The following is a 24,714-nucleotide window of genomic DNA, read 5'->3' as shown; positions in this document are numbered from 1 at the left end:
CTAGCGCTTAGAAATCGGAAGCCTGCATGAATGTGTTATTTCACATGAGCATGGTGTGTGCCTTTTTCTCTCAGGTCAGAGCAAGCTCCCCTCAAAATGTCTCTGTATCCCATTTACAGGGAGTTCTTGAATGCAGCATAAGCCTCGTGTGTATGTGCTTGTGTGTGTGTGTCGCTGTTGTGTTTGTGAGGCAGAGAGTTGCGTGCGAAGAGCTCGACATGTCATTCAGTGGAATCCGCCACCTGAAACGCGAGGAAGTGAAGGCGACTCAATTGGGTATAAAGCATCAGCCAACATCTGCCCCGAGCAGAGCGCAGCTGATGAAAACATCAGCTCGGAGCGGAGCACACAGGACCTCTGCGCTTTTATTTGATTTCCTTGGACTTATCATCATTTGGCGTTACCGAGCCGGTGCACCCTGTGGGAGACGCGTCTCTCCCTTTTTTTCTGCACTTAGAGTGAATGTGGCTCAGCGGCCAACAACACTATACTGGAATTAACTGACATCCACACTGATATTGGGTGAGTGGACTTTATTTCTTTTTTTTTGGTGTTATTTTTATTTTTGAATTGCAAATAATATTTCATTGCTTTTTCAGTAAGGGTCCAGCATGTCTTTGCACTGTTATGGATGTTAAATAGAAGTTGCACCGGTGTGTTATTCTTAAATCTAAATGTGTTAGTTTTTTACGCCACCAATCTCAACTCTTGATATTTTGTTGATTTTTAAAAAAATCTTTTACTTAATTAAGGTGATTTTAAGTTCATTTTAAAGATGAGCTAACTGCATATTTAACCTCAATGTGTGACTTGTAATGTTCAGCAACGTGTGGGGACGTGTTTCAGTAATCATGGCTTTTACATGTGAACCTAACGTCCCCTCTGTCTCCTCCGCAGCGCACCTGTTACCTCCGCGGAGCGCATGACCATGATCCCTCCGGGAGACTGCATGTACGCGGGCAGAAAGAGGAGGAAGCCCATCCAAAAACAGTTAAGGAGCTGATGCTTTAATGGGTTTTTGTTTTTGTCACATCAGTGTTGTGTAGTTTATAGGGATGCACATTTTGTTGTTGCTTTTTTCCTAATCATTTAACCTGAATGGAAAAACACAAGTGTCGACCTCATGAATTGCTTTTTTAAAGAGTAGATGACAAAGGCGTGAGCTCTAGTTGGTATTGAATGAAATGTTGTACCGAATAACAGGTTTACAGATGTAATACTAATGATCAGAGCATTTTATTGCATATATATATATACTATTATTAATTCCCCACATATTTAAAGTTCATTAATTATAAGCATCTTACGACTCACCTTGGCTTACTTTTAAATATTTATATCCAAATAGGTAGAAATGGGAGTGACTTATGGGTAAATTGAGGTCTACTTTTTTTGGACTAACTTGTCAGCTGAGGCCATGAATAGTGAATGTAGGTTATATAAGATTTTGAAGAGGGAAGTGGTAATTTAACAAGGCCTGTGGCATTTATAAAGTTTTCATGTTTTGCACCGCCTTCGCTGCTGATCTGAAAGGAAATGTTTGCCACATCAAATCACTATTGTATGTGGACTGAAATATGCATTTGGAGTTCTAGTTTGCCTCTAATGCCACTGGATGTTGTAGAACTGTGAATTATAATTAGGTGCCATTCACTGATGTTTCCTTGTCTAATTATGGATTCAAGATTTTATGGGTTCTCTGTGCATATTTTTTAAACTTACAAGTGAAGTAAACTTTTGCCGAATGCTCTGATTAAAACTTGACATTCACATTTATTCCTTTCGATATTTTTCAACAGTAACAAGTGTAAAAATGGGATTATTAGTTGAGTCATCGCAAGGAAACAAAGTCCATGCATTCACGTAAAAGTTTTCCGTCTCTGTTGAGATGGACAGAAATGTTCAGCTGCGGAAATCGGAGCTGACCATTACATATGCGGATCATGTTGAGTTCTGCTGGTAAAGCTGTGTACTCCATATTAAAATACACACACAACTCTGTGTCCAAGCACACTTGGACATCCTCTGCGGCACTGAGAGGGACAGTGCCGTGTATTAGCAACACTTTATTACCAATACCAATATCAGGGATCACTGAGAAGATTGAGATAGCTGCAGTGGGTATGATTAAATACAGATATTTTACATAAATGCTAAGATTGAAATGCGTCTCGTGAGAAAAAAAGAAAAGATCATTGGAGGAAGCACAGTGTGGTGCATGATGTATAGGGGAAAGCTGAGTCAAAAGGAACTGCGGTTTATTTGGTCATGTGTCTCTTGTTGTCAAGGGAGCTTACCGTACCTCATCAGTCCTATAGTTGTTTCCCAATAATGACGAACAACTATAACATTAATGAATAAAACTTAATTCCGGCCAATTCTTCCTTCGAATAATCCAAAAATCGAATAGGAATACAGTGAACAATGAGTTAAGTACACAAAGAGAGTTTTTGGAAGTTTTTATGTTAAGACCCATAAATACAGGGTCTTGGCCACAGTTTATATATCACTGCTAATAGCAAGGAGACTGTAAGCTTTATGAAAAGGCCTGTGTGATGTACGAATGTTCCCGTTAACAGAAGAATGACTCCAACAAGTGAAGTCAAACAACTTTTCTGTGTCTTACTTCTTGTTGAGGTGGTTCTCCACTATGTTTGGACCATATAGCTAAAACCGCAATAGTTTGCAGCTTATTTTAATGTGTGACTAATGATTAACACACACACACACACATTCCCCGGTGCCCTCTGAACCCCTCTCTTTCTCTCTCTCCCTTCCTGTCCGTGTCATCCTCAGGAAGCCGTCCTCGAGCAGCGAGAAAACCAACCCGTCCAAGCGGCACCGGGACAGGCTGAACGCCGAGCTGGACCGGCTGGCCAGCCTGCTGCCGTTTCCCCCGGATGTCATCTCCAAGCTGGACAAGCTGTCCGTGCTGCGCCTCGCAGTTTCCTACCTCCGCGTGAAAAGTTTCTTCCAAGGTAGGGGGAGTAAAAAAGTTGTCATTTGTTGTGGAATGGGCTTGAGTGTCTGGTTCATGTGTGCATGTGAAAGTGTTTGGCTTTGAGTTGATACAAGTTTGACTGATATGTTGTTGATAATAGAATATCAGTGCCTGAAAATTGGCATAGAGTAAAATGGTTTATCTTTGATAAATATATAGTAGATATGATACAGGGAATTTGAATATGCTGCCTGGCCATGAAAACCCATTAACCTATGTAAATTGATGTTAGGAAACACTGATAACATTACATATTTAAGTTATTAATATGATTAGTATAGTTACAACCTTATAGGGAGTTTTATCCTGGTTTCAGGTTTAAAAAAAACCCTGCATTTTGTATCATTTTGCCACAGAAATAGTCACTTAAAGATGTTTAATCTTGCTTCCCACCACACACTGTCATTCAAACCCTTGTTCATTCAGCCTGGTGTACGTGTGATGGTCAACTAATGTTCACGCTCTTAAATATTTGTCAATAGCTTGTGACCTCTAAATCCATTTAAAATGCAACTAACGATAAGAGGAAGAGGACTGATAATAGTGGCCTGTTACATTCTGGTCATCTCTTAGAATCTGGGAATAACCTGTGAATTTATTCTGTCTGCGTCATGAGTAAAAAATCCTCTGAGCTCTGTGTCATGAACTGACTCTGATTCAAAGGAAGAGATAATTCAAAGATTAAACAGCACAAATCTCTCTTCTTGTTTTATGGTGCAACTGATATTTTGTTTTTGAGTAGCTTCCTTTCTTTGATTTATAATTGAGGTTTTATTAAGATGACTTGAAGAAAACCTCTGCGGCAGCAGATATGAAGTACTATTTGTCTTATAGTCACATGTAATTAAGAGGTACACAGAGGCCGCACATTTGTTTTCCCACCCTCCCACCATGCACTGAACACCTCCCTCCTTATTCTCCACAATCCCCGTCAAATATTCATGGGAATCTTGTTAACGTATTTAGTTGCTGGTGGCCTTGGTGGCTGCTTCATCAACACGTCAGCCACTGGACAGCTGGATGTGACGGCTCAAGAAAATGAGCATCGAACCACCGTCCCCGTCTTTCTGGAAAATGTGCGCAATAAAGTTGAAAGAGGGTGGGGGGGAGGGAGGCATGTTAGGAACTTCACTGCCTTCAGGAAGAAATTCCTCATGTAAAGCTCTTTTCTTGGTTTTTTTCTGAGGGTCTAACCAGCTGAGAAAGTTTTGCAGCTGCATCTCCATGGCTTTCCTCTTCTACCTTCTTTACCCCTGATCCTTACAGTACCGTTAATCTCCATCATCCGCTACCCTCGGTTTGGCATGGCACCCAACCACTGGCATCCTGTTTGGCTAGAGTCATGCAACTTTAGGATCACACATACACACGCACACACACACACACACACACACACACACACACACACACACACACACACACACACACACACACACACACACACACACACACACACACACACACACACACAAACTAACATAACACTCAGTTATTGTACCCACAAATGCTCATTTAGCTTAGCCATCACGCAAAGACGCAGTACAGGTGCTAATCGGACTTATTAAAGGTGCCTTTCCTGGATAATGGCTCACGCAGAGAGAGAGAGAGAGAGAGAGAGAGAGAGAGAGAGAGAGAGAGAGAGCGAAAGACCGCACATCACGCCTCAGGGAAGAGTGATGATGGCTGTCACAGCAGAAAAGTGAAGAGCTGGAAAATGAAGACGGTTCAGGCGTGTGTGTGTATGTGTGTGGAACTGATAAAAGTGTTGAAAGGTGTGTAGAACCTGTTGAAAGACAGAGAGGTGATATTGCTTGTGTATTGTTTGGCAGTGTTAATGGGTCACCTCAAAGTTGCAGTCAGAACCGCAAAGGTGGCGTTTGTCTGTAAATATTTCAGGATCTTCCACTCTGAACTGTGTGAACATGCATTAATGCCAAAGCTTGTAGCTGATCGCTCGGCCTCTGCTGGATGCCTTGTTATCAGTGGCAGAAGTGACCAGTTTAGCTGTCTTTTGATGCTACACTAATGGGATTAATTAGAGTGGAACATGGGGGGGGGGGGATTTGGTTCTGTAAGCATCTCGCTTCGGTCCACTCACTTGACTCTCCCAATTACAGTTTCCCCCACTGATATTTAAACCTTTAAAAGTGTAAAAAAATAAATAATTCTAAGATGAGCAACACGTACACATGCACATCCTTCCTGTGGTTTGTAGCAACAGTCATAATCATCTTTCCTTTTCCTTTTTTTTTTTTTTTTTTTTGGTGGCTATTCAGTGACTAATGCCCTGACAGCATGACATGAAACCATGAAAAACCGTAACTTTAAGGTGTCATTTGCCTTTATAAATGGTTTTCACAGGAAGAATGACGATTTCTCTGCTTGTATGTGATGCAGTTCTTCTGTTTGTCCACTGGGGGGGACTGTGTGGAGTTGTTACTGAGTCAAGACTGATGTCCAGTTCAGTTAGTCGTGATTAAGTGAGTACAGGATTTGGCTTCGGGTTGGGTTGTATCACCTGCCTTGCCCTTTTAAGACTCTGGTTTATTGACTTATCGGTATCTCGTGTACAGTGTGTGAGAGGGTTTCAAGAGTGGCAGGTGGTTTTGGAAGCACCTGAGATTCCCCCTCTCTGTGTTGCATGACTGCTCATGGGTGGAGCACAGTAAATGATGTGCACCTATATTCAATACAAATAAAACCCTTCTGCTTTTTGTGTGCATGTGTTGATAAAAAGCAAACATACAGAGATTCACTTAATCCTCATACAACATCATACTCCTCATGCCTACCTAGCAGAACAGTAGGCATTAGTGCCCAATTATGCACAAAATATTAAATTATTGATAAATTCATAAACACATGCAGACTTAAAACTTAAAAGCAGGAGACACTGCTTCCTCTTTCTTTCAGTGCTTATGCTGCAATAGTTATCTGGACACAATAGAAATACATATAATCACATTTAAGTAATCCATGGCACAGGTGAAGCCTGCAGAACGGACCACATGTCCAGAGAGTAACAGTCCTACAAAAAACAATCCTAATAATACAAAGCCAAAATCATCATTTCATAGCTTACAGGCTGTGTGGAACTCTTAGTCCAATCTTTTTTATAACATTTTTTTATTTTAGGTCAGCGTATCGATACTTTTAGCATTTCTAGTCAAATACCCAAGCCCTATAGGTCCATGAGGACATGTGTGTTGACAGTCAGCAGGCTGTAATTCTCTTCCCCTCCATGTTAGTTCTCTGCCCTCACTGTAATTGCTGAGCTTGTTAAATATTTACCCTGAGGATTAACTATCCCTCCTTTGTCTTTCTGCCCCGATTGCCTTTATTTCTCCTCCGGTGATGTACGTGCTTTTAAAGTCTGATTTGCTTGATCGTGTTTCACTGCGTTTTAAAAAATCTCATTATTAAAACTAGAATTTTGCTTTGTTGAGAACTTTTAATTAGGTTACAACCATATTTTTAGAGAGGATTTCTTTATTAAAAGCACATTTTACAAGGAATTCTTTCCATTTTAAAATTGTTATTAATTTGTGTTATTGCTGAGATGCTGACAGGGTGTTGTATCATAAAACACCTGCAAAAGACTAAATAGATAGAGGTCTTAATCCTTTCTAAGTTTCCTTTCTTTCTGTCCTCCTTTCCCCCTCATCCGCTGTAGCTCTGGTGCCTGTTGGACTAATATAAATTGAAATAGGCTGTAACAAGATGAGAAGTCAGCAGAGCTTGTGATGAGAATCAGATGGGAGTTTTAAGAGCGAGATCCTGGGGACCATGTAATAAAGGACGGAACGTCCTCCCTAATGTGCTGTCTGTCATCCTATAAATAAGGCTGTTGTATTGCTCTGCCATGGGCTTGATATCAGTTGATGTAATTTGTGGTAATGCATTAAAAGTAGCTGCTGGCATGATTTGTATGTCAATATAGTTAGTTTATTTTTGTGGGTATTGTTTGTCTGTAGGGTGGAAATGCATTTTTCCTAATAAAAGTTGTAAAATATGTAAACTTGTTACCACCACTGGTCCAAATCCTTCAAAGAGGTCTGGCATTTCTTCTCCTTAAAAAAATACTACTTATGGCGTGCCCCTGAGCAAGGTAGCTTTTAGACTTGAATGTTGGCACCTGCGTTTTTGCTAGAGTGTGTGTTTTGCAGTCTGCACGCCATGGTGGCTATTTTGACAGCATGCGCTCTGGTTCTTTGATGAGGTGGGACAGAAGCTTAGTTTGACGACATCTGTCACAGTCTCAAGTCTTGACCCGCGTGGTGCTGCGATCAGATTCACATCACACCCCATTAATCCATATGTATTTCTCATTGCACCATGTCTGTCTCTCTCCCCTCTCTCGCCGTCCTTATCTTCACTCTTGGGATCAGATATTAGAAGTCTTTCCTTCACCTCCTCTAGCGTACCAGCTGCACACTGACTTGGTTTTGTCTATCTTTTAACCCCTTCTTTGCATGTTTTCATTAAGTATTCATGCATTTAATTCATATAGTTTTATATCTTCTTCTTCTGCTCTATATTTTCAAAGCATCTGCCCAAAGTAAAGGGACATGCCTGAGGAAAGTTCAATTAAAGTTGATTGGTGGATTTCAGGCAGGTTTAACAACGAGAGCAACACTGGAGAAAAAAAGCTTACAGAGGCTTGTTTTTATGATCTGTGACCAGCATCAACCTTCAGTGGTATTTAACACCTCAATCGATTAAAATCATCCATAGTTGTCACATTTTACAAGAAGCCCACTTTTTTTCAGTTTTCTTGTTCTCACAGCTGTTCGAACACTTGTTTCCTTATTGTTGCTCATTTCAAGGGATTGTAAAATGACTTGCCAGACAAGTGGGATTATCTCACACTCAATGGCTCCAGTTATAGTTGTTAATATTCCTGTATTTATTAGTTTTACCCAGCTATCATACTTCATAAAAATATATTTATGTTTAATTGTGTAGAAGCTGAGTTGCATTCTTCCAGCAGTTTCTGTTCTATCATTTAACTGTGGCTTTTCATCAGTAACACAACTGTTAGTTGGATGGAGATAGTTTGTGCACTCCAATGCAATATAATTATTTCCAGCCTGAACAGAGAATGACCAACCATATGATTTTTAGAATTTAAGCTGCAGGTGATAATAATCTTTTCCAGTGTTATTCTGGTTACTTTAACCAGTATTCACATGAAAACTCTTTTTATTTTTGTATCTTAAATCCTCTAAAACCTTTGCAGAGGTAAACATAAAAAAAAAAACTTTATGAATGGACACACAAACTATCTAGATGACTTCAGTGCAGTAACGCTTGGCTTTTAGTAAATGATCTGCTCTGAAATTTGCTGTGTATTGCAATAAATCATAACAACCCCTAAAATTACCACCAAAACAAATCTCATGCCCAAATATAAATGCCTGTGGTGTAAGTGTATCCACACGGGGTGCATTTATAAGTGTGTGTGTGTGTGTGTGTGTGTGTGTGTGTGTGTGTGTGTGTGTGTGTGTGTGTGTGTGTGTGTGTGTGTGTGTGTGTGTGTGTGTGTGTGTGTCTAGAAGTCCTCAATTATGGCTGTCGGACCAGTCGGGGTGTTGACAGGGAATGGTAACACACATATAGACACACACAGATGTGATGAGAGATTCGAGTGCAAGTGTACCCATCTCTGCCAAGTTTGATAACCTATATATATTTATATACAAAATCCATAGAGCAACCATATCTCTGAATGTGTTCGCACCACATTCAGGATGTTTACTGTCTGTCTATTTCTAAATACTGGGTGAGCTACAGCAAAAGAGGAAGAGAAAGGCCACAGGCAGACCCGCACCACGCATATGCCTCTTGTGACGTCAACCGACAGACAGGAGGTGATTTTGTAACCAAGAGAGGAAGGGGAGAACAAGGCAAAACCATCAGTCTAGGTCCTAATTCTCACATCTACAAATTTAAGATAATTTCATGGATGTAAGCCCCCTTTCACCACTATTTGTGGGTTAATCTTTTTCATGTCAAATCTGTATCCAATCGAGTCAACACAAGTGCAGACCATTTAATTTCCCAAAGAGGGAAGTGCTGCAGTGGGATAGCTGTTCCTGAATGGAGTCTTTGCTCAGGGGTGAAAATGTGCTCAGGTCAGATTATAGATGGTCTTTGTGTTTACTAAACTCTTGGTGACCCTGGACTTTTTCCTTTCCCTAAACTCCACAACCCAAATGCAGACGAGACGCTAGGGCAGGGGCCAAGACAAATCAGCGAGCTGCACAGACTATAAATGAAGTGACAAGGCTTAGCAACAGAAAGGTCAAGACATGGTCACTTGAAGTAAAATGCCTGAGCTATTGAAATTTAAGGTGAACCATACACTATGACCCACACATTTTTCACATTCTTATTCAAAGTGTGATTGAATTAGCAGCTTGTTCACTTTGTCTATGACTCAATGAAGCCCTTGCTAGTACACATGTATGTTTGTCATCTCACTAAACTCATCAATCTTTCTTTGTTTGCTCAGTGTTAGCATGCTGACATAAGAAGTTACCTCAAAGCACAGCTGTGCTCAGGTACAGCTTCAATCAGGCTTTTGAGAATCAGGATAATTTGGGTTGTTTGAAGGAACCTAGTGGTCAGCATGGTGGTACGGTGGTTAGCACTGTCACCTAATAGCAAGAACGTACCAGGTTTGAATCCCATATTTTTGTGTGGAGTCTGCATGATCTTCCCATGGCAGTGTGGGATTTCTCCAAGTCCTCTGGCCTCCTCTCACAGTGTTCCACACGCAGAAGAGGATTAGGTTAATTGGAGACTCCAAATTGTGTGAATGAGAGTGTGAATGATTGTTTGTCTCTGTATGTCGGCCCAGCGATACGCTGGCGACCTGTCGAGGGTGTACCCCTTCTCTTGCCCAATGTCAGCGAGGATCAGTCCTGTTCCCCTGCAACCCTCAAAGGATAAGTATAGATAATGGATGGATGAAGGAATCTACTATCATAGGCTCCCATAATAGGTACTTGGCTGCACAGCTCATTAACCCATTTCTTACATCTGTCGAAAGCTTTTTTGAAGTGAACACTCAAACATAGCGAAGGTCAAACCCTTAGACCTTTTCATGCGCCCCTGTTGTTTGACCCAGTCACAGAGGGGACTAGGAATCACTTGGAATCAGTTAAACTTCACAGGTAATTAGTATCAACTCGACGAGCTGTGAATCAATGCTCACACGCTGATTTGTCGATGCTTCATTCACGCCTGACGATTGCACATTTGAGGCCTCCCAGCACACAGTGCATGCAAGCTCGAGGGATGCAAGGAATTCCACCCATCAGCCCATCATATCAGTTAAATGTCATATGTCACAACAAGCCTGAAGATAGATATAAGCTGACTGGCCAGAGCTGCACTTCGGTTGGTGGCACGAAATCCCCTGTTTACCCTGAGCTGTTACCAGACTTTTGAAGAGCAATAAAAAGGTAATGCTTAGTGTCACAAACTGAACAGACTGACTGACATTAGTTATTTTCATGAATCGTCTCATCAGTTTTGGTGATGCAACACACATCACTTATTATTTTAGTATTTATTTGTCCTCTCCATCCTTTGAGCATAACGCATGGATGACCTGCCTCCATCTGGACCCATCCTGGGCTTCGTGTTGGGCCTCTCCCCATGTCAGACCTTTCTCATTCAGCTCTGCCATCACAGTTCGCCGACATGCTGCTTTGGGTTTGTGTTTTCTCTGTGGTGTCTTAGGGCAGTCCTTTGTTTGCGGTTCTGCAGTCCATTCTGAGGACATCCCACTGTATCTACTCTGGTTCTTAGTCTTCTTGCAAGGTTCTTCATATGAGACACATCATATAACCCTTGTAAAACACTAGTTTTGTGTTTTGATTAAAAGCATCATCCCAATTTGGTGTGTTGGTATGTGCTGAAGCAGAGAAAATTTGCGTGTTGCGTGAGTGTTATTGTGAAATGGACTCACAGACTCACCCTGTCACACCATTTCTGTCACCTCTCTTATTAACTCTCTGTTTATTCTTTCTTCTTAAACACAGTTTGACCATGACATTTCTGTCCCTGTCTCCTCCTCCTTCTCCTCCTCCTCCTCCTCTTCTCCTTCTTCCTCTCGATGGGGTTCTGCCCTTCTGTTTGTTTCGCTGACCTCTTTGAAAGAAAATCACCTCTCGTCTCCATGTGTTACATGGAGAGTGCGTGATCAGGCTAAATGCCACTGCTCAGGCTTTTCTCCTTCCTCTTTCCTCCACATGCAATGTCTGTGATTTCGTGCTACAAGCTCTACACACAGAGATAGATGTATGGCCGATTTATATGTTTCTAGGGTAAAAGGTAAAATGTGTTCTCACTGTTATGACAAACTTAATGCCAGTGCTCAGGGTTTAATCATTCCTTTCCTTTGGGTTTGGGTGAAACAAAATGATGATAATTTTGGCAGAAGTTCACCCCAGACACCAGTAAAATGGTTGGATAAGGTGTAATGAGCCTGTTTCTGCTGAATGTGAAGCTCCATGCATATTTGCAGTTCAAATGTTCTTATATTTACTTGGTTGCAGCTAACACAACTATTACCAGCCCTATGATTTCATGCTAAATTGTGCATTAGTTGCATGTCGGCTCACTCTCCCACCCTCTTGCATGTGTGTTTGCCCCCTCTGCAATAATCATCAACACAATAGCTGTTAACTAGCACGACAGGCCAGCCATGCTAATCCCTTGTATGTGTCGAGTACTGTGAATGGAGAAGCCGCCTTATGCATTTAGGATCCTCACAGCTAACTCATTAGTTGCTTGAATCAAAGGCATGACACTGGCTTTGTCCCTGCCTGGCCTCTCGTGCCACAGACACTGAACTCGCTTGAGTGGAGTTGGACTCTGTTGGCCTGGGGGACCAGTGGAGCCCCCTGGGATCACAAAAGGCCATAAGTGAATTACTCAAATCAGTGCCGAGGGGGGCCCCCTTCGACGCTAACTGTAACAGCTAGTGGCGGCTGCGCGGCAATGGGAGGTGTGTTTGTGTGCAAGTGTGTGTGTGTGAACAGACGGGTAGAGTGTGTGTTTGAGTTTGAGTGAGTGTGAATAGACAGCCAGGACTCATGCAGAGGGAGCAGAAGCCTTTGTTGGCCCAACACTATTGTTGGAAGCTGTCTTGTGTAATTATTGTCACAGCTACCGCCTAGCACGCTGCTCTGCCTGAGCAGGAGAAGCACAGTGGGACGAGGAGGGAAGCAACAAGCACTAAGTCCCCTGGAGATTAAGATGATGATTATATTATGGAAGCAGTTAAAGCACGCAGTGATGCTACAAACATGCTGACAAATCCCAGCTGTTGTTTTACATATTTTGTAATATCAATTAGAAATTGTACATCCCCTCTCTGATGTCGAGTCTGTTTTAACCTACAGCTATTGAACGATAATGTTCTTGGCAGTCATATTTCTTATTACAAACATTTGTTCTGCTCTTGGTTTGCAGTGTGCTATTTTTACAAGCACGTCACTCTAACCATGCTGAACCCCAAACTACACCCCTTTTGGCTAAGATTAAATAATTTCACATTGCCAATTTATATTCCCCCCCCCCCCTCCCCCCCCCCACACACATACACACAACAAACAAATAGACTTTGTTTATCTCCATGCAAACATGCACTATAGCTTACAGATTTATTCCTGCCCAAAGCCACATGTTGAAAACCCATTTGATAACTCATTAGGGCTCGGAACAGTAATTTCTTCATTTGTTGTGGTGTGCTGGAGGCTCTTCTGCGCAGAAACAGCTTCCTGAGTTTTGTTTTAGAACAATTGTTGTGGGATCAGTGCATTTGAGAAAACTGAATTCATTTAGCAACAGTGCGGGAATGCAACAAAGAAAAGTCTTATAAATTGTTTTGAAATTGTAAGACAATGTAAATAAAAAACAAGTGGAATCAAAGAATAATATTTATTATTGGCAAGCTTGCCCTGTTTGTGTACCTCTATTGTCCTTTTTGCATGGCTTAGACACAAATCACAATCAGCTGACTGATGGTATGACATAGATTCACTCCCGAGAACCGTCATCCTGGCTCAAATGGCAACCAGTTTCCTCTCGGTGAACACCCAGGCCCTATTAGCTACTGCACAACCAATTTAACATGGCCACCAGCATAAAAAGCTCAGCGGTGTCAGTAATGCGATCTGTTGATGGCTAAACCAAGCGAATGGAGCCGCTATTCATAGCGGCTGATGAATGAACTCCGTGACACTGTTTCTCTGGCACGATACGGGCCAACATCTTACCAAGACAAACCACTAACCAGTGAAGTGGGTGTGAGGGGAAGAAACCAACTAAATCTAAAAAACTGTCACAGCTGTCTCTCCACATTTTGTCTGACTTTATTTCCATTTAGGAAACACAGTCTATAACCTCAGCCGAATGCATCATGATTCTGGACACTTACACTAACATTGCAACAGAAAGGTGCTCTAAATGTACAGATACCTGAGTGATGGAATGAATGGCGAGGAACTGGAGTGTATGCTCTTTGTAAGCAACACCACTGGTAACAATTCTGACCATGTTGTTTTTCTCAACAAGGTTACTGTCATGGCATGATCACTACAACCGGTACACTGTACTTCAGACCGTTTGTTTTGCCTGTCACCTCCATTTAACTTAATTGAAGCATGCTTGGGTGTACAAAAGTGTCCGGGCCCGGACCCTGCTGTTGTTCTCTAATGTAAATCGATATGTTTCCATGCGGTTGGAAAGATCACTAACCAAAGGTGGCATCTGACCCGATACAGCTCGATACACTAACTACCGTCAGCCAGATGAGGTCCCCTTTCATCAGCATTTGATATGGGAAAACAGGAGCACGTTACCCGCCTGAGTAAAAATAGTTCCTGAGATCATGTCATATGAAGTTAGGGTTATTTGAAGAAGCTTTGGGTTCCATTTTTTTCAATTTCAGATGAGGTTGGCCAAAATGTAAATTCACCGTACATAAGTTCTCTCATATTAAATCCAATTAATGGTGCTGTAAAAAGCGTTTGTTTCAGTCAGAACGGGCCAATTAATAACGAGAGCTAATTAAAGAGAACAAAAAATGTAATACAAGGGGGTGTTTAAAAAGGGTTTTGCGTGGCTTTTATTTTTTTATTGCCTGGCAGGCCTTTGCTGCGCTCGGTGCATCGGGAGCAGCCTGAACTCTGAGTGAACTCCTGCTCTCTGCTGAATTATCATCGAATGAGTGAGCCTGACAAAATATTTTTAGGGTGGGGAGAGACGTAAGCAGAGGGTACAGCGAGCGAGACAGAGGGTAAAGACAATCGTTCCTCTCGCACACACACTAACATACACACACACACACACACACACACACACACACACACACACACGAAAGACACACGAAGCACACACGAAGCACGCTCACTCGGGCGCTGCAATGAGAGACAAAGTGAAGGTGAACATCAGTAAACAGCTGCGCGATCGTCTTTGACTTGACAGCGTCCAGGCACATTGTTTAAGAGGGAAAGCTCTGCAGGGCCAAATGTCTCAAGCAAGGCAGTCAGGTATGAAGGCAGTCAGGCTGGACAGTGTGTGTGTGTGGGGACGGGGGCCATGCAGGGAGAGGGAAAGAGGGAGAGGGAGAGGAAGTTGCGTGACTTGTGCTTGGCTCAGACCTTCAGCCCCCCAGGCGTTAGTTGTTAGCCAGGAGAAAGGAAGGTATATCTTAAGTGTTCAACAGTAAACAGAGCCACGACGGGGCCCTAGTGCTTACTGGGATTTATTCTGGATGTGTGTGTTTGTGTGCATGTGTGTGTGTGTGTGTTTGTATGCACTGTACAAAAAATGATGAGCAGGGGCGAGGGATTTCATCTTGAATCCCTGTTGTGTCAACCTGGCTTCAGATTTCATCACATTGTTAAAGTCAATCAGAAAAACTCCACTGGGGTTTGACGATTTTGCACAACCACCCACACACACAAAAATGTCGGGTAAAACACGGTTGACTCAAGACAGACGTTTTAAAGTGTTTCCTTTATTTATGCGTTAAGACCATTGATTTCTACTGGAGGCATGTGTGTGTGCGGACATGAGTGCATGTGTGTGTCTCCATACTGGATCATTTGCCCCCAGTGAAGGTTTTCATGGACACCACCAGCATTAAAGGCCCACTGGGGGGAGTGCATGGTAAAAGCTCTCTGAGGCTTTTTGAGTTGCAAAAAAAAGAAAACAGTAAAACATGTAGCGAGTGAATAATAAAGGAGAAGAAAGCTATTTTTAAAAGTTGCTGTCCTTTCTTGAGTTGAGTTGGTTTTGTCTGCTCATGATATTCTCCCTCATATACACCACACAAGCTTGTTCAAGGCGGGAATGTTGCGCCTTTATTCTCGCTGTTCTGTATGCGGTACGAACACGGAATGAAGGAGGGACTTTGTTTTTCTGCCTTTAAGTTGGCAGTGGTGGTCATAGAGCTAATTTGACTTCTGTGTAAAAGGGAAAGCCATCATGGCGGAGACAGGACGCTCATGCTGTTGTTGCCAGAATAAAAATCACACAGTGTAAACAAGCAGAGTGGCATAATGGCAGACCTCTTCACGGCAGTAAAGTGAGATCTTGTTTAAAAGGGGCTGCTTTATTTTAAAGGTTCAGTGTGTAGAATTTAGTGACATCTAGTTGTCATAAAAACTCTTTGTTTGTCCAGTCTGGACTACTGTAAATAACATGGCATTTAAATATAAAGGGCCCATTCTAGGGTAAAGAAAACAACAATTTGTACAATTTAGATGAAACACTCTGATGAAAACATCACTAGGATTATTTTATATTCAATTTCTGCTAGATCCCTTTCACCTAAATCTTATACACTGGACCTTTACAGGCTGTTAATTACACTAATGTGGGTTCTAAATACGTTCGTCACTCAACTGCAATGAATCCTGGCATAGGTTGGGCTGGAAAGCACCCAACCACAGCCTTTGTTTCTAGGGGATAGAAGTATCCATTTGTCTTTCTAAAGGGGATAGCCTAGCCATGCCACTGTGACACAATTTGTCTTCAAATGCATCCTCTGAAGGATGCAACCCCTGAATTGGGACACAACTATTGTTTATCTGATTTAACCTCCATTTCTACTTTCTACTCTACCACAGTCCTTACTTAAAATGTCACAGTAGCCTATTTCAGATATTTCAAATTGCAAATGAAACAACGTTTTCCAGTTAAATATTAACTTCAAAGAGGTTCCTTTGTGTTTTTCAGTTTATTAGAAATTGAGCCACAGGCATCATCAAACCTCCGGACCTTCCAGCGACCTAGCAGCTGATGACTTATTCATCAGGCGCAATGTTGTGACCTCTTAAAGATGATTCATGACAGGGAGCAAAGAGATAGAGTCAGATCCTCATATCGGGTACTACTGCCGCGTCGCTGCCAGATAAGTGAGCTATATGGCTTATATCGTGGGCTTGACTTCACATTTAATGTCAGCTCATAAGCAACACATGAGATATTCCTATATATGAACAATAGGAAAAAGTGTAAGGAAGAGGGAGAGGATAAGGAAGAGGGAAAACAAGGACATGGAGAGAAAATGACAGAAAGAGGTGGTGAAGAGAAGTGTCAGACTCTGTTTCTGTCCCTGAGGATCGTGTTTAAATTGGCATGTTGCAGAGAGAGCACTGTTAGACCGAATTTAAACAGCTGCCGGCTTCACCCACAGCAACACACACACACACACACACTGGGGCCCTCCCCTGCTCTAAACTTGCGTGCGGAGCCGGGAAATTCTCCATGCTAATGTGCCAGGGTTTGTTTTCATCATCAAATTGCAAATGTTTTAAATATGCATCACACACACTCGCGCACACACACACACTCACACATATACCCACATTTATCCAGTCACAGCGCTGACAGTCTAATCCTTGTTTTCATTCAGTGTCATCTGTCACTTCCACCCATGTTTATTTTTCATACACCCCTCCCATAATTTTTCTATCACATGTGATTTTCTGATGCAGCGCTTCTTGACCTATAAGGGCCCGCACTGCTTTCCCTGGCTGTGTCTCCAGATTCACATGTGCACAGGCTTTTTTCAGTGCGGGTCCGGGATAACAATTAGCTCGAGTACAGGGTGATTAAAGGGGGAAAGAGTGTTGGCATGTTTGCGCAGGGACTGTACAGCCTGGAATACCAAACCTTCCAAGCTTAAGCCCTTGAACTGTAAAGCACATACTTTAAACAGAATCACAGTTTACGTAACTGTTGTGTAGTTTTAATACAAAAACTACAGTGTTTTTACATATTTAATTTTGTGTGATAAAATTTGTCTTTCCTAAATGTGACCAAGTTTCTCAGTGTGAAAAGTTAGCCCAGCCCCTGCAGCTTTCTCACACGGAAAAGATGTAGACATGACAGTTTTCACCAACGTTGAAAGCTTGTGTAAATATAGCTCCAAAATCAAAGCTGAGTCACATCCACTTGTCGTCCATTGCTGCCTGCCACCTGCGTCATTTTATCTGTTTGATACCAGTTCAAACGAAGCTGTTTTCACATATATTCTTTCTGTGCCATTCCATCACATTGTGGAAACTTTGGGTTTGCTTAAAATGATGTTGAACTTTGCTACCTCTCACACATTATTGCCTGTCAAATGTTTGCCAGGAGGCCTTATTTGATTTTCTGCAGAAAAGAACCTGCAAATCTTGGCTTAAAGATATGGATAACCCAGTTCAGACTCAGGGAGTGAGAAGTGCAGTTTTTGCTCAGAGTTAAGAGCCGAGTCAGTGTAGGGTTATCATTTCAAAGGTTATATTAGTCCATTGCTTATTGCTTCATGGACTTTTGGTTAGGTGCTTTCCCATTACACCCCACAAAATTATTCTCTTTTACTGATAAAAAAACCCAAGTATTTCCTCATTGTCCCCCAAAGCCACCCAATTTCCCTGCTCACCAAATTAAATAATTGTTGTTAAAAGCACTCTCTGCAAGAAAAGACAAAAAATAAACCTTCAATTATAGCTTTTGGATAATTCATTATCAATCTGTTTTAAAGGGGACGATAACAAAATAAAACGTCTTAGCCAATTTAAAGTGAAATTTAAGCAGAGATTGGTCAAAGCCCTACCATGACTAAAATTAAGGGTAAACAACAGATCACTAGAGACTCCTTCCTTGTGACTCATGAGCAACGAGTTCTCAGAAAGAAGAGAGAGAGAAAGAAAGAGCGAGAGAGAGGGAGAGAGAGAGAGAAACAGGCTTGGGGGAGGATGAGGAGGAGGAGGGGGAGCACCATAATAACATCATTGTGGCTGTTTGAAGTCGCATCAGGCCTATTTCCCAGATACAGTAAGTACAGGCTGTCTGCATGTCTACTGGCCTCTCGCCACTCAAAGGCCACATTCATGGAGGCGCTGCCGCCCTCACAGAGGGCAATTGGATCCACCGGATACCCTTCCCTTCTCACGCAATGTTGTGTAAACCCAGGGAAAATGACCTCAATATGTCCTAAACAAGTTAAGGATGAAGATGCCGCACCCGCTCACATGTCTCAGGCATGATAATGTGGTGATAGCTTTATAAATACCCACTCTCATGCACACACAGAAGCAGCAAAAACTGATTGTTTCCCTGCATCTGTCAGCGTGTCTCGCTTGAGCTGATGCTGCTGTTGGATCCCTTTAAAGGCTAACAGCTCATCTATACCATCTGTTCATATTTGAATCCTTTGTCTTTCATGTCGGCATAAACCAAAGAGTTATTTGTAGCGTCTGGTGGAAAACAACTTAAGAGAATTAGCCACAAAAAACACTGAACCAACTAAATGCAAAAGGGCGTACTCCCTTGAGTTTAATGATGATTTTGTTGTGAATCAATACAGAATATTCAGGAGGAATTCAGCGAATCAATGCTCTACATTTTGAAAAAAACAAAAACATGTGGTGGCTACTGCGGCGATGGCCACGAATAAATCAAAGTATGGGAAACACTGACAAGTGTGAAAATGCTTTCAGTTCATTATGAAACTGAAGCAGGTCAGAGGAGGTCAGATGAGCTGACGGGTCCTTCAGTAAGTGTGGTCCATGCATTTGTCAAAACAGCTGAGAGAATGTGGGCACATGCATCCCAGACCACCTCCAAATGTGGGATAAGTCAAGTATAAAACTATTTTAGGAGAGGAAAAACAAAAAAATTTCACCAACTGCTCATCTCAATCACTTTCACTGGGTTTCCTGGGGCTCATTCTAACATCTGACACATAAATCTGGTCCATTATCATTGCTTACGTCAAAGGGTATTTTTTACACACAATGGCATCCCTTCTCCTCCGACAATTCCTCCTGTACATCTATAGATAAAGACTCATGTATAAGTAATATCAAGTTAGTATAAGTAATCAGAACTAAAGCCTGACGAATCTGAGGGGCGAGATGGACCATAAATCTTCTCAATTCATCTGCATCAAACTCTCAAGGTTTACAATCATTTTATGGCTGTTATGATATCAAGTTCTTCTGGGGTCTCTTGACCTTACATGTGTGGTGTTCCTACTCGCTGTGTCCTCTTGCCTCCTATCATTTTCTTACCTTTCCTCTGTGCAGGACTGGGTACAGGAATATCAATATAAATGGCATCAGTTTGACTGGTGGATGCAGTTGAGTCAGTGCGACGTGTGGATGTTGTGACTGTATGAGTTTTGTTGTTCATTTTTTCCCAGCTCCTGGATTTGTGGGAGCAGCTGTCAAATTGCCTGTGATTCCCTTTTTCCACTCGCACAGAGGCCACCTTTTCTCTCATGGTTTTAAAATTCTTCTTACATTATTCATGCTATTCTTTTACCATTCAACCATGCCTTTCATTATCAATCACTTTTTTTTCATTGTATTCATTGTGGGTTTTTTTTTTGGACTTTGTTTTGCCATCTCTGAGCCGGTTAATCTTCGATTTAATCCTTCCTCTCGAGTGGTGGCACCACTCCTTGGCCTTGAGGCCTGGACAGCCTCAACTCGACTCCATGCTGACATGGGTTTAGCCTGCCTATACTCTCTCTCTCGCACTCACTTTTCATTTTGTAACCTTTGTACTGATTCTTTATTTTTCTTACTTTGCTTTACTAACCGGGCTCATTTATGTTATCCTGCCCTGAATGATTTTTAACATGAAGTGGATGTTGCCTGCAAGGCAGAAAGGAGACATTAAATAGAAAGAGAAAGAGAAAAGGCCTGTTGCATAATTCATACGGCCATCACAATGCCAAGTCTGCATTCATCCATCATTGGAGAAGCATCTTTATTAAAATGTCAGATGGGCCAACTCATGTAGAAAACTCAGAGGCTTGACCTAATTGGCAGAACCACGTGGTCGCTGATGAGACTAAAGCTGCTGTGGTGGACAATTAACTATGATTCAGATTTTCCAGAAATCTGATCTCAGTCATTTTGTTGAAATACTGCAAATGTTTGACTCTTTTTCTTTTTGTTCAGTCTTCAGTCAAATGTTTCGGAGCTTTTGCACGGTGCTTAACTCTAAATGGAAATATTACTACTGTTCAAACTGTTCATTAAGTCGTTTGAAGATTTGTTTCGGGTCGGCTGTATCTATGGCAAAGACTCTCAGGCCGAAATTGCACCTAACTCTAGGGTCCTAAAGTGACACAGACACAAGATCCTGTCCAACTTTCTGTAATAAGTCTTACTTACCAAAACAAAACAAGTTACTGTCATTCTGTGGAAATTAGTAGAAGCAGACGATTACAGAGGTTACAGCCTGTCTGTACAGCTGATAGATCCTCATGTAACACATCCCATGTTTTTAGTCAGCAGCTGGATGGATAGCAGAAACAAAACACCTGCCAAAAGCCTTCAGGCCTGATCCTTTTCTCTTGGCAAGCCGCTCCTCCCCGCTACTTCAAGTCCTTCTCCTTCTCATGCAACCTCTCCCCGGCCAAACTCTCAGTCAATTTCCAGGCCATATTGAGGCTGTTTTGTGGCCTCCCCTCCCCTGCTGGTGATGTCATGACAAAAAAACACAAACTGAGATTTGATGAGCTGGAAAATCTCATTCCTGCGTATAAAGAATTATTGTCCACTCTGTGCAGAGTACATGTCCAAACGTCAACTGTGATTAAACAGCTTGGGCACAGGTTACAATGTATGAAATCGATCAGGTTTGTGTGTCCAAGCATATAGTAAATCTACACATTTGGACTTCGTGGTACCCTTCTGTGCAACAAATGAACCTTTAAAAGTGGAGACGAGTGATTTTCCAGACATAAGAACAGATGCAAGCTTTGGATTTCTCAAACTGGTTTTGAATTGTGTGCGGGGCTGCAGGAAGAGAGATAGGACGCCGTGTATAAACTGTTAAACTCTTGGTTTCTTTTAAAACCTTCTCTAAAACGAAAAATACATGAGCATACATTTAAGGAAATGTAAGAAACAGTCCACAAATGTAAGCTACAAACGTACTGCTAACTGGATAACCGCCTATACCAAACCAGCCGTTACCTCCAAAGTCAGGGGCATTTCATTCTGCATTATTTATGGCCATGGACTAAAAAACACCTAAACATCCCTGTTCAGGATTTCCTGGAGATCAGAATTTAGGCCAATTTATTGGTTTAACTCCAGCAACCTCAATCCACCATATTATTTGATATAGTGTTTCCTATTAGGTCAATCTAAAAGCCAGTCACCCACTGTTTTTGAATTGTTATAAAATAAGGCTAAACCTGCCACAGTTATGATTGTATATCAATAAATCAGTCACTGTTTATCGCAACAACATGTGATCCAATAACAGGCAAGGCTTACTGCAATAGACAAGCAGGCCTTGGCAATGAAGATGATGAATACTGTTTGTGCAAATTCAACTGACATGACTGGCATTAATCTTTAGGCTTGAAAAAGGCAAGCGCATTCATCTTAATGAACACTTGGGGAAACACCTCAATCTAGTCGTAGTTCGAAGGTGTGTACTGAAACCTGAAATATGTTGGAACAAGCAGTCAGAATGCAGGTAATGTTTTTTTTTCTTTCTGTTGGCATCTTTTCAACATAAGTCATTTTATTCTGGTGTCAGATTTCAGACACATCTGTCATACGGTAAAAAGGAGAAGTCCAACAAACTAGAGCTTTGTAGGAATTGGAAAGTATTTTACGGGACCAGCAACAAGAATGGTCTTTTTGTGTCTCTGTCCTTAGACCACTGGCATCCCACTTTCTCTCTGCCCACTGCCTCTTCCTCTTAGCTCCCTGTCATCTTCAGTTACTGCATTTTCCTCCTCGGGCTATCCTGGTGGTAGAAGGGTGGTGAGAGGATAGAGAGGTGTTGGGAGAAGGAAACAAGACAGGAACAAGAGGACGGCGAGAGCGAGGGGGGGGGGATGGATGGGCCCGGTCAGGAAGAGGACAATGTGATGCTCTGTGTTCCGGACACTGGAAGAAATTCAACTACTCCATGTTGCCATCACCGTGTTACACACACACACACACACACACACACACACACACACACACACACCCCACCCCCCCACAGGCATCGTAAGACCATTAGGGATCTGGAGAAAATGTGATTTTTTCCCTCCTTTGTAATCACTGTAAATCCACTGTATGTGTTTTTGCTAAAGAAAGAATTAAATTGTTAAAAGTGATAAGGAATCAGCTTTAGCTGGTGTTGCTCTCCCACTCTGCGGCCACAGGTTGCACGTGTGTTGCCAGCAGCGTTGGAATGCTTTCAGCGTGGAGAGCCAAAAATAGACATGCTGACCCTTTCAAAGCGGAGTCTGTAGCATGTGAGGCTGCTGGAAAAGAGTCGCACACTGTCTCTTTAAGACAGGGTTTTGTGTGGTGTAGTATTGCTGTGGTAGGAGTGAGTGCTTGTGTGTGTGATTGTGTGTGTGTGTGCATATGTGCATGTAAAGCTGACTGAGCAGGCGAGGGGTTGCGTGACTACTGCAGACGAGGCTGTGACCTCAGAAAAGTGGTTATGAAAACGATCTGTCGAACCGAGGGGAGAGACAGTGAGTGAGAGAGTGGGTGAATGAAAACGAAACGATGGAGCGAGCAACGTAGAGAGAGAGAGAGAGAGAGAGAGAGAGAGAGAGAGAGAGAGAGAGAGAGAGAGAGAGAGAGAGACAGAGAGAGAGAGAGCAGCCCTGAAGAAATTTAATTAATTTGCAGCTTACAGACGCTACACTGTCACTGAATGACACTGGAGATCTGCCACACACACACACACACACACACACACACACACACACACACACACACACACACACACACACACACACACACACACACACACACACACACACACATACATGCATTCCTTAAGGGTTCAATGCATATGCACATACACTAACTGTCACACATAAACGCATACACACCTTCAGGTCTCTCCATACTTTAGAAGAAGCAGCTTCTCTCTGTACTGAGAGCATTTTAACAGAGCATTTTAACAGAGCCGTGGATGTGACCGACAGTGAAGGCCACTTCACACAGGGGAGTAGATTGCGTGCTTTGACGGAGGCGATGCAAAAAGTCAGAGATATAAAAAAGAAAGAGAGGAAGGGAATATTTCGTCACCGAGAACTCAGGAGGGAGATGGAGAAGAAAGTCAGGTATCATATTCCTACTGTGAAGTGGCATGATCTGAATATCCAGGAGAAATTCTGAGGCAGACCACATGGAAACAATTGGAGACGGATAGAGGACAGGAAGGACTCACACTTTACTGCTAAATTACATATGGCTATATTTGCATATAGTGCTTAATGTTGGAATTCATATAATTTACATTTTAATGAATAAATACATTTGACTAATTCCTGTAAGAAAACAGTGATTTTAACTTCAAATACGTGAAAGGTTCAGCCCTTTTTGTTTCTGCTGAAATAGTGAAAGAAGATCAAGTTGGCTTCTATGTGATTGTGGTAAGACGGGCAGGCTGTTGACCAGCACTGTGTAATCAAATAAAATGTGCTGTTCATAATCTTTATCACAACAGTTACTGCACATTTTTCTAACCAAGCTTTCAGAACAGAAGAGAGTAAATGGGCATCTGTGAATGGGGTTAAATTCCTTTATTACCACAAAGCCATTTAGTCACTTAATACAAAAAAGTGTACCATGAGGGTGGATGCAATTTCAAAGGATTTCCTTTTTATTTGTTGGTGTAAAAGATGCATATGGTGAGAAGTTTAAATATTACTGAAAGTAGAGCAGCTCTGTCTTGATAATTTTTTTTTAAAAGGGATGAAAGATGGAGGAAAGGGAAAAAAATGGGAAGGAGAAGGGGGGGGTGCATATCGCTGCTCGGTGCGGATCGGGCGTGTGAACAGTAATGCTAGATTTCAGAGAGCACAGTGGAGCACATTGTATCCATGCATGAGTCGCTCCACAGGGGACAGTGGCATGACGGAGAGAGGGAGGGCATACCAGGACAAGGGGCTGAGAGAGAGATGGAGAGGACAGGGAAGAGGGTGAACGAGGCTGTGTCATGACAATTGTGATCTTTGTAAGCGGTATTGCTAGCTCTCACGCTTTATTGCTCAGTCCACACTCTCGTGGTCCACTACTTGCACGGGGTGAGTGTTATCACAAAAACAAAGCTGGTATAAAATATAAAAACATATATTTTCCATTGCATACCTTGGAGTTACTTTGTTATAGTAGCAACCTAAGTATTTTGTTGAATACGGGGAAAGAAGCAGT

The 24,714-nt window shown here is 42.1% G+C and overlaps 1 protein-coding gene across 1 annotated transcript in view; it reads left to right on the top strand.

Moving 5' to 3' along the window:
• The first annotated feature begins 223 nt into the window (after nt 1-223).
• ahrra (aryl-hydrocarbon receptor repressor a) overlaps nt 224-24,714 on the top strand; it is a 63,996-nt gene continuing 39,505 nt past the window's right edge. The window contains 3 exon segments of the mRNA XM_034573140.1: nt 224-522; nt 898-990; nt 2,797-2,978. Coding sequence (XP_034429031.1) covers nt 923-990; nt 2,797-2,978 — 250 coding nt within the window. The 5' untranslated portion in view covers nt 224-522; nt 898-922.

Source organism: Hippoglossus hippoglossus, chromosome 20, assembly GCF_009819705.1.
Source record: "Hippoglossus hippoglossus isolate fHipHip1 chromosome 20, fHipHip1.pri, whole genome shotgun sequence".
Taxonomy (NCBI): Eukaryota; Metazoa; Chordata; class Actinopteri; order Pleuronectiformes; family Pleuronectidae; genus Hippoglossus; species Hippoglossus hippoglossus.
Note: the sequence above shows the minus strand (reverse complement) of the source record. Positions and strands in the feature narration are given on the sequence as shown.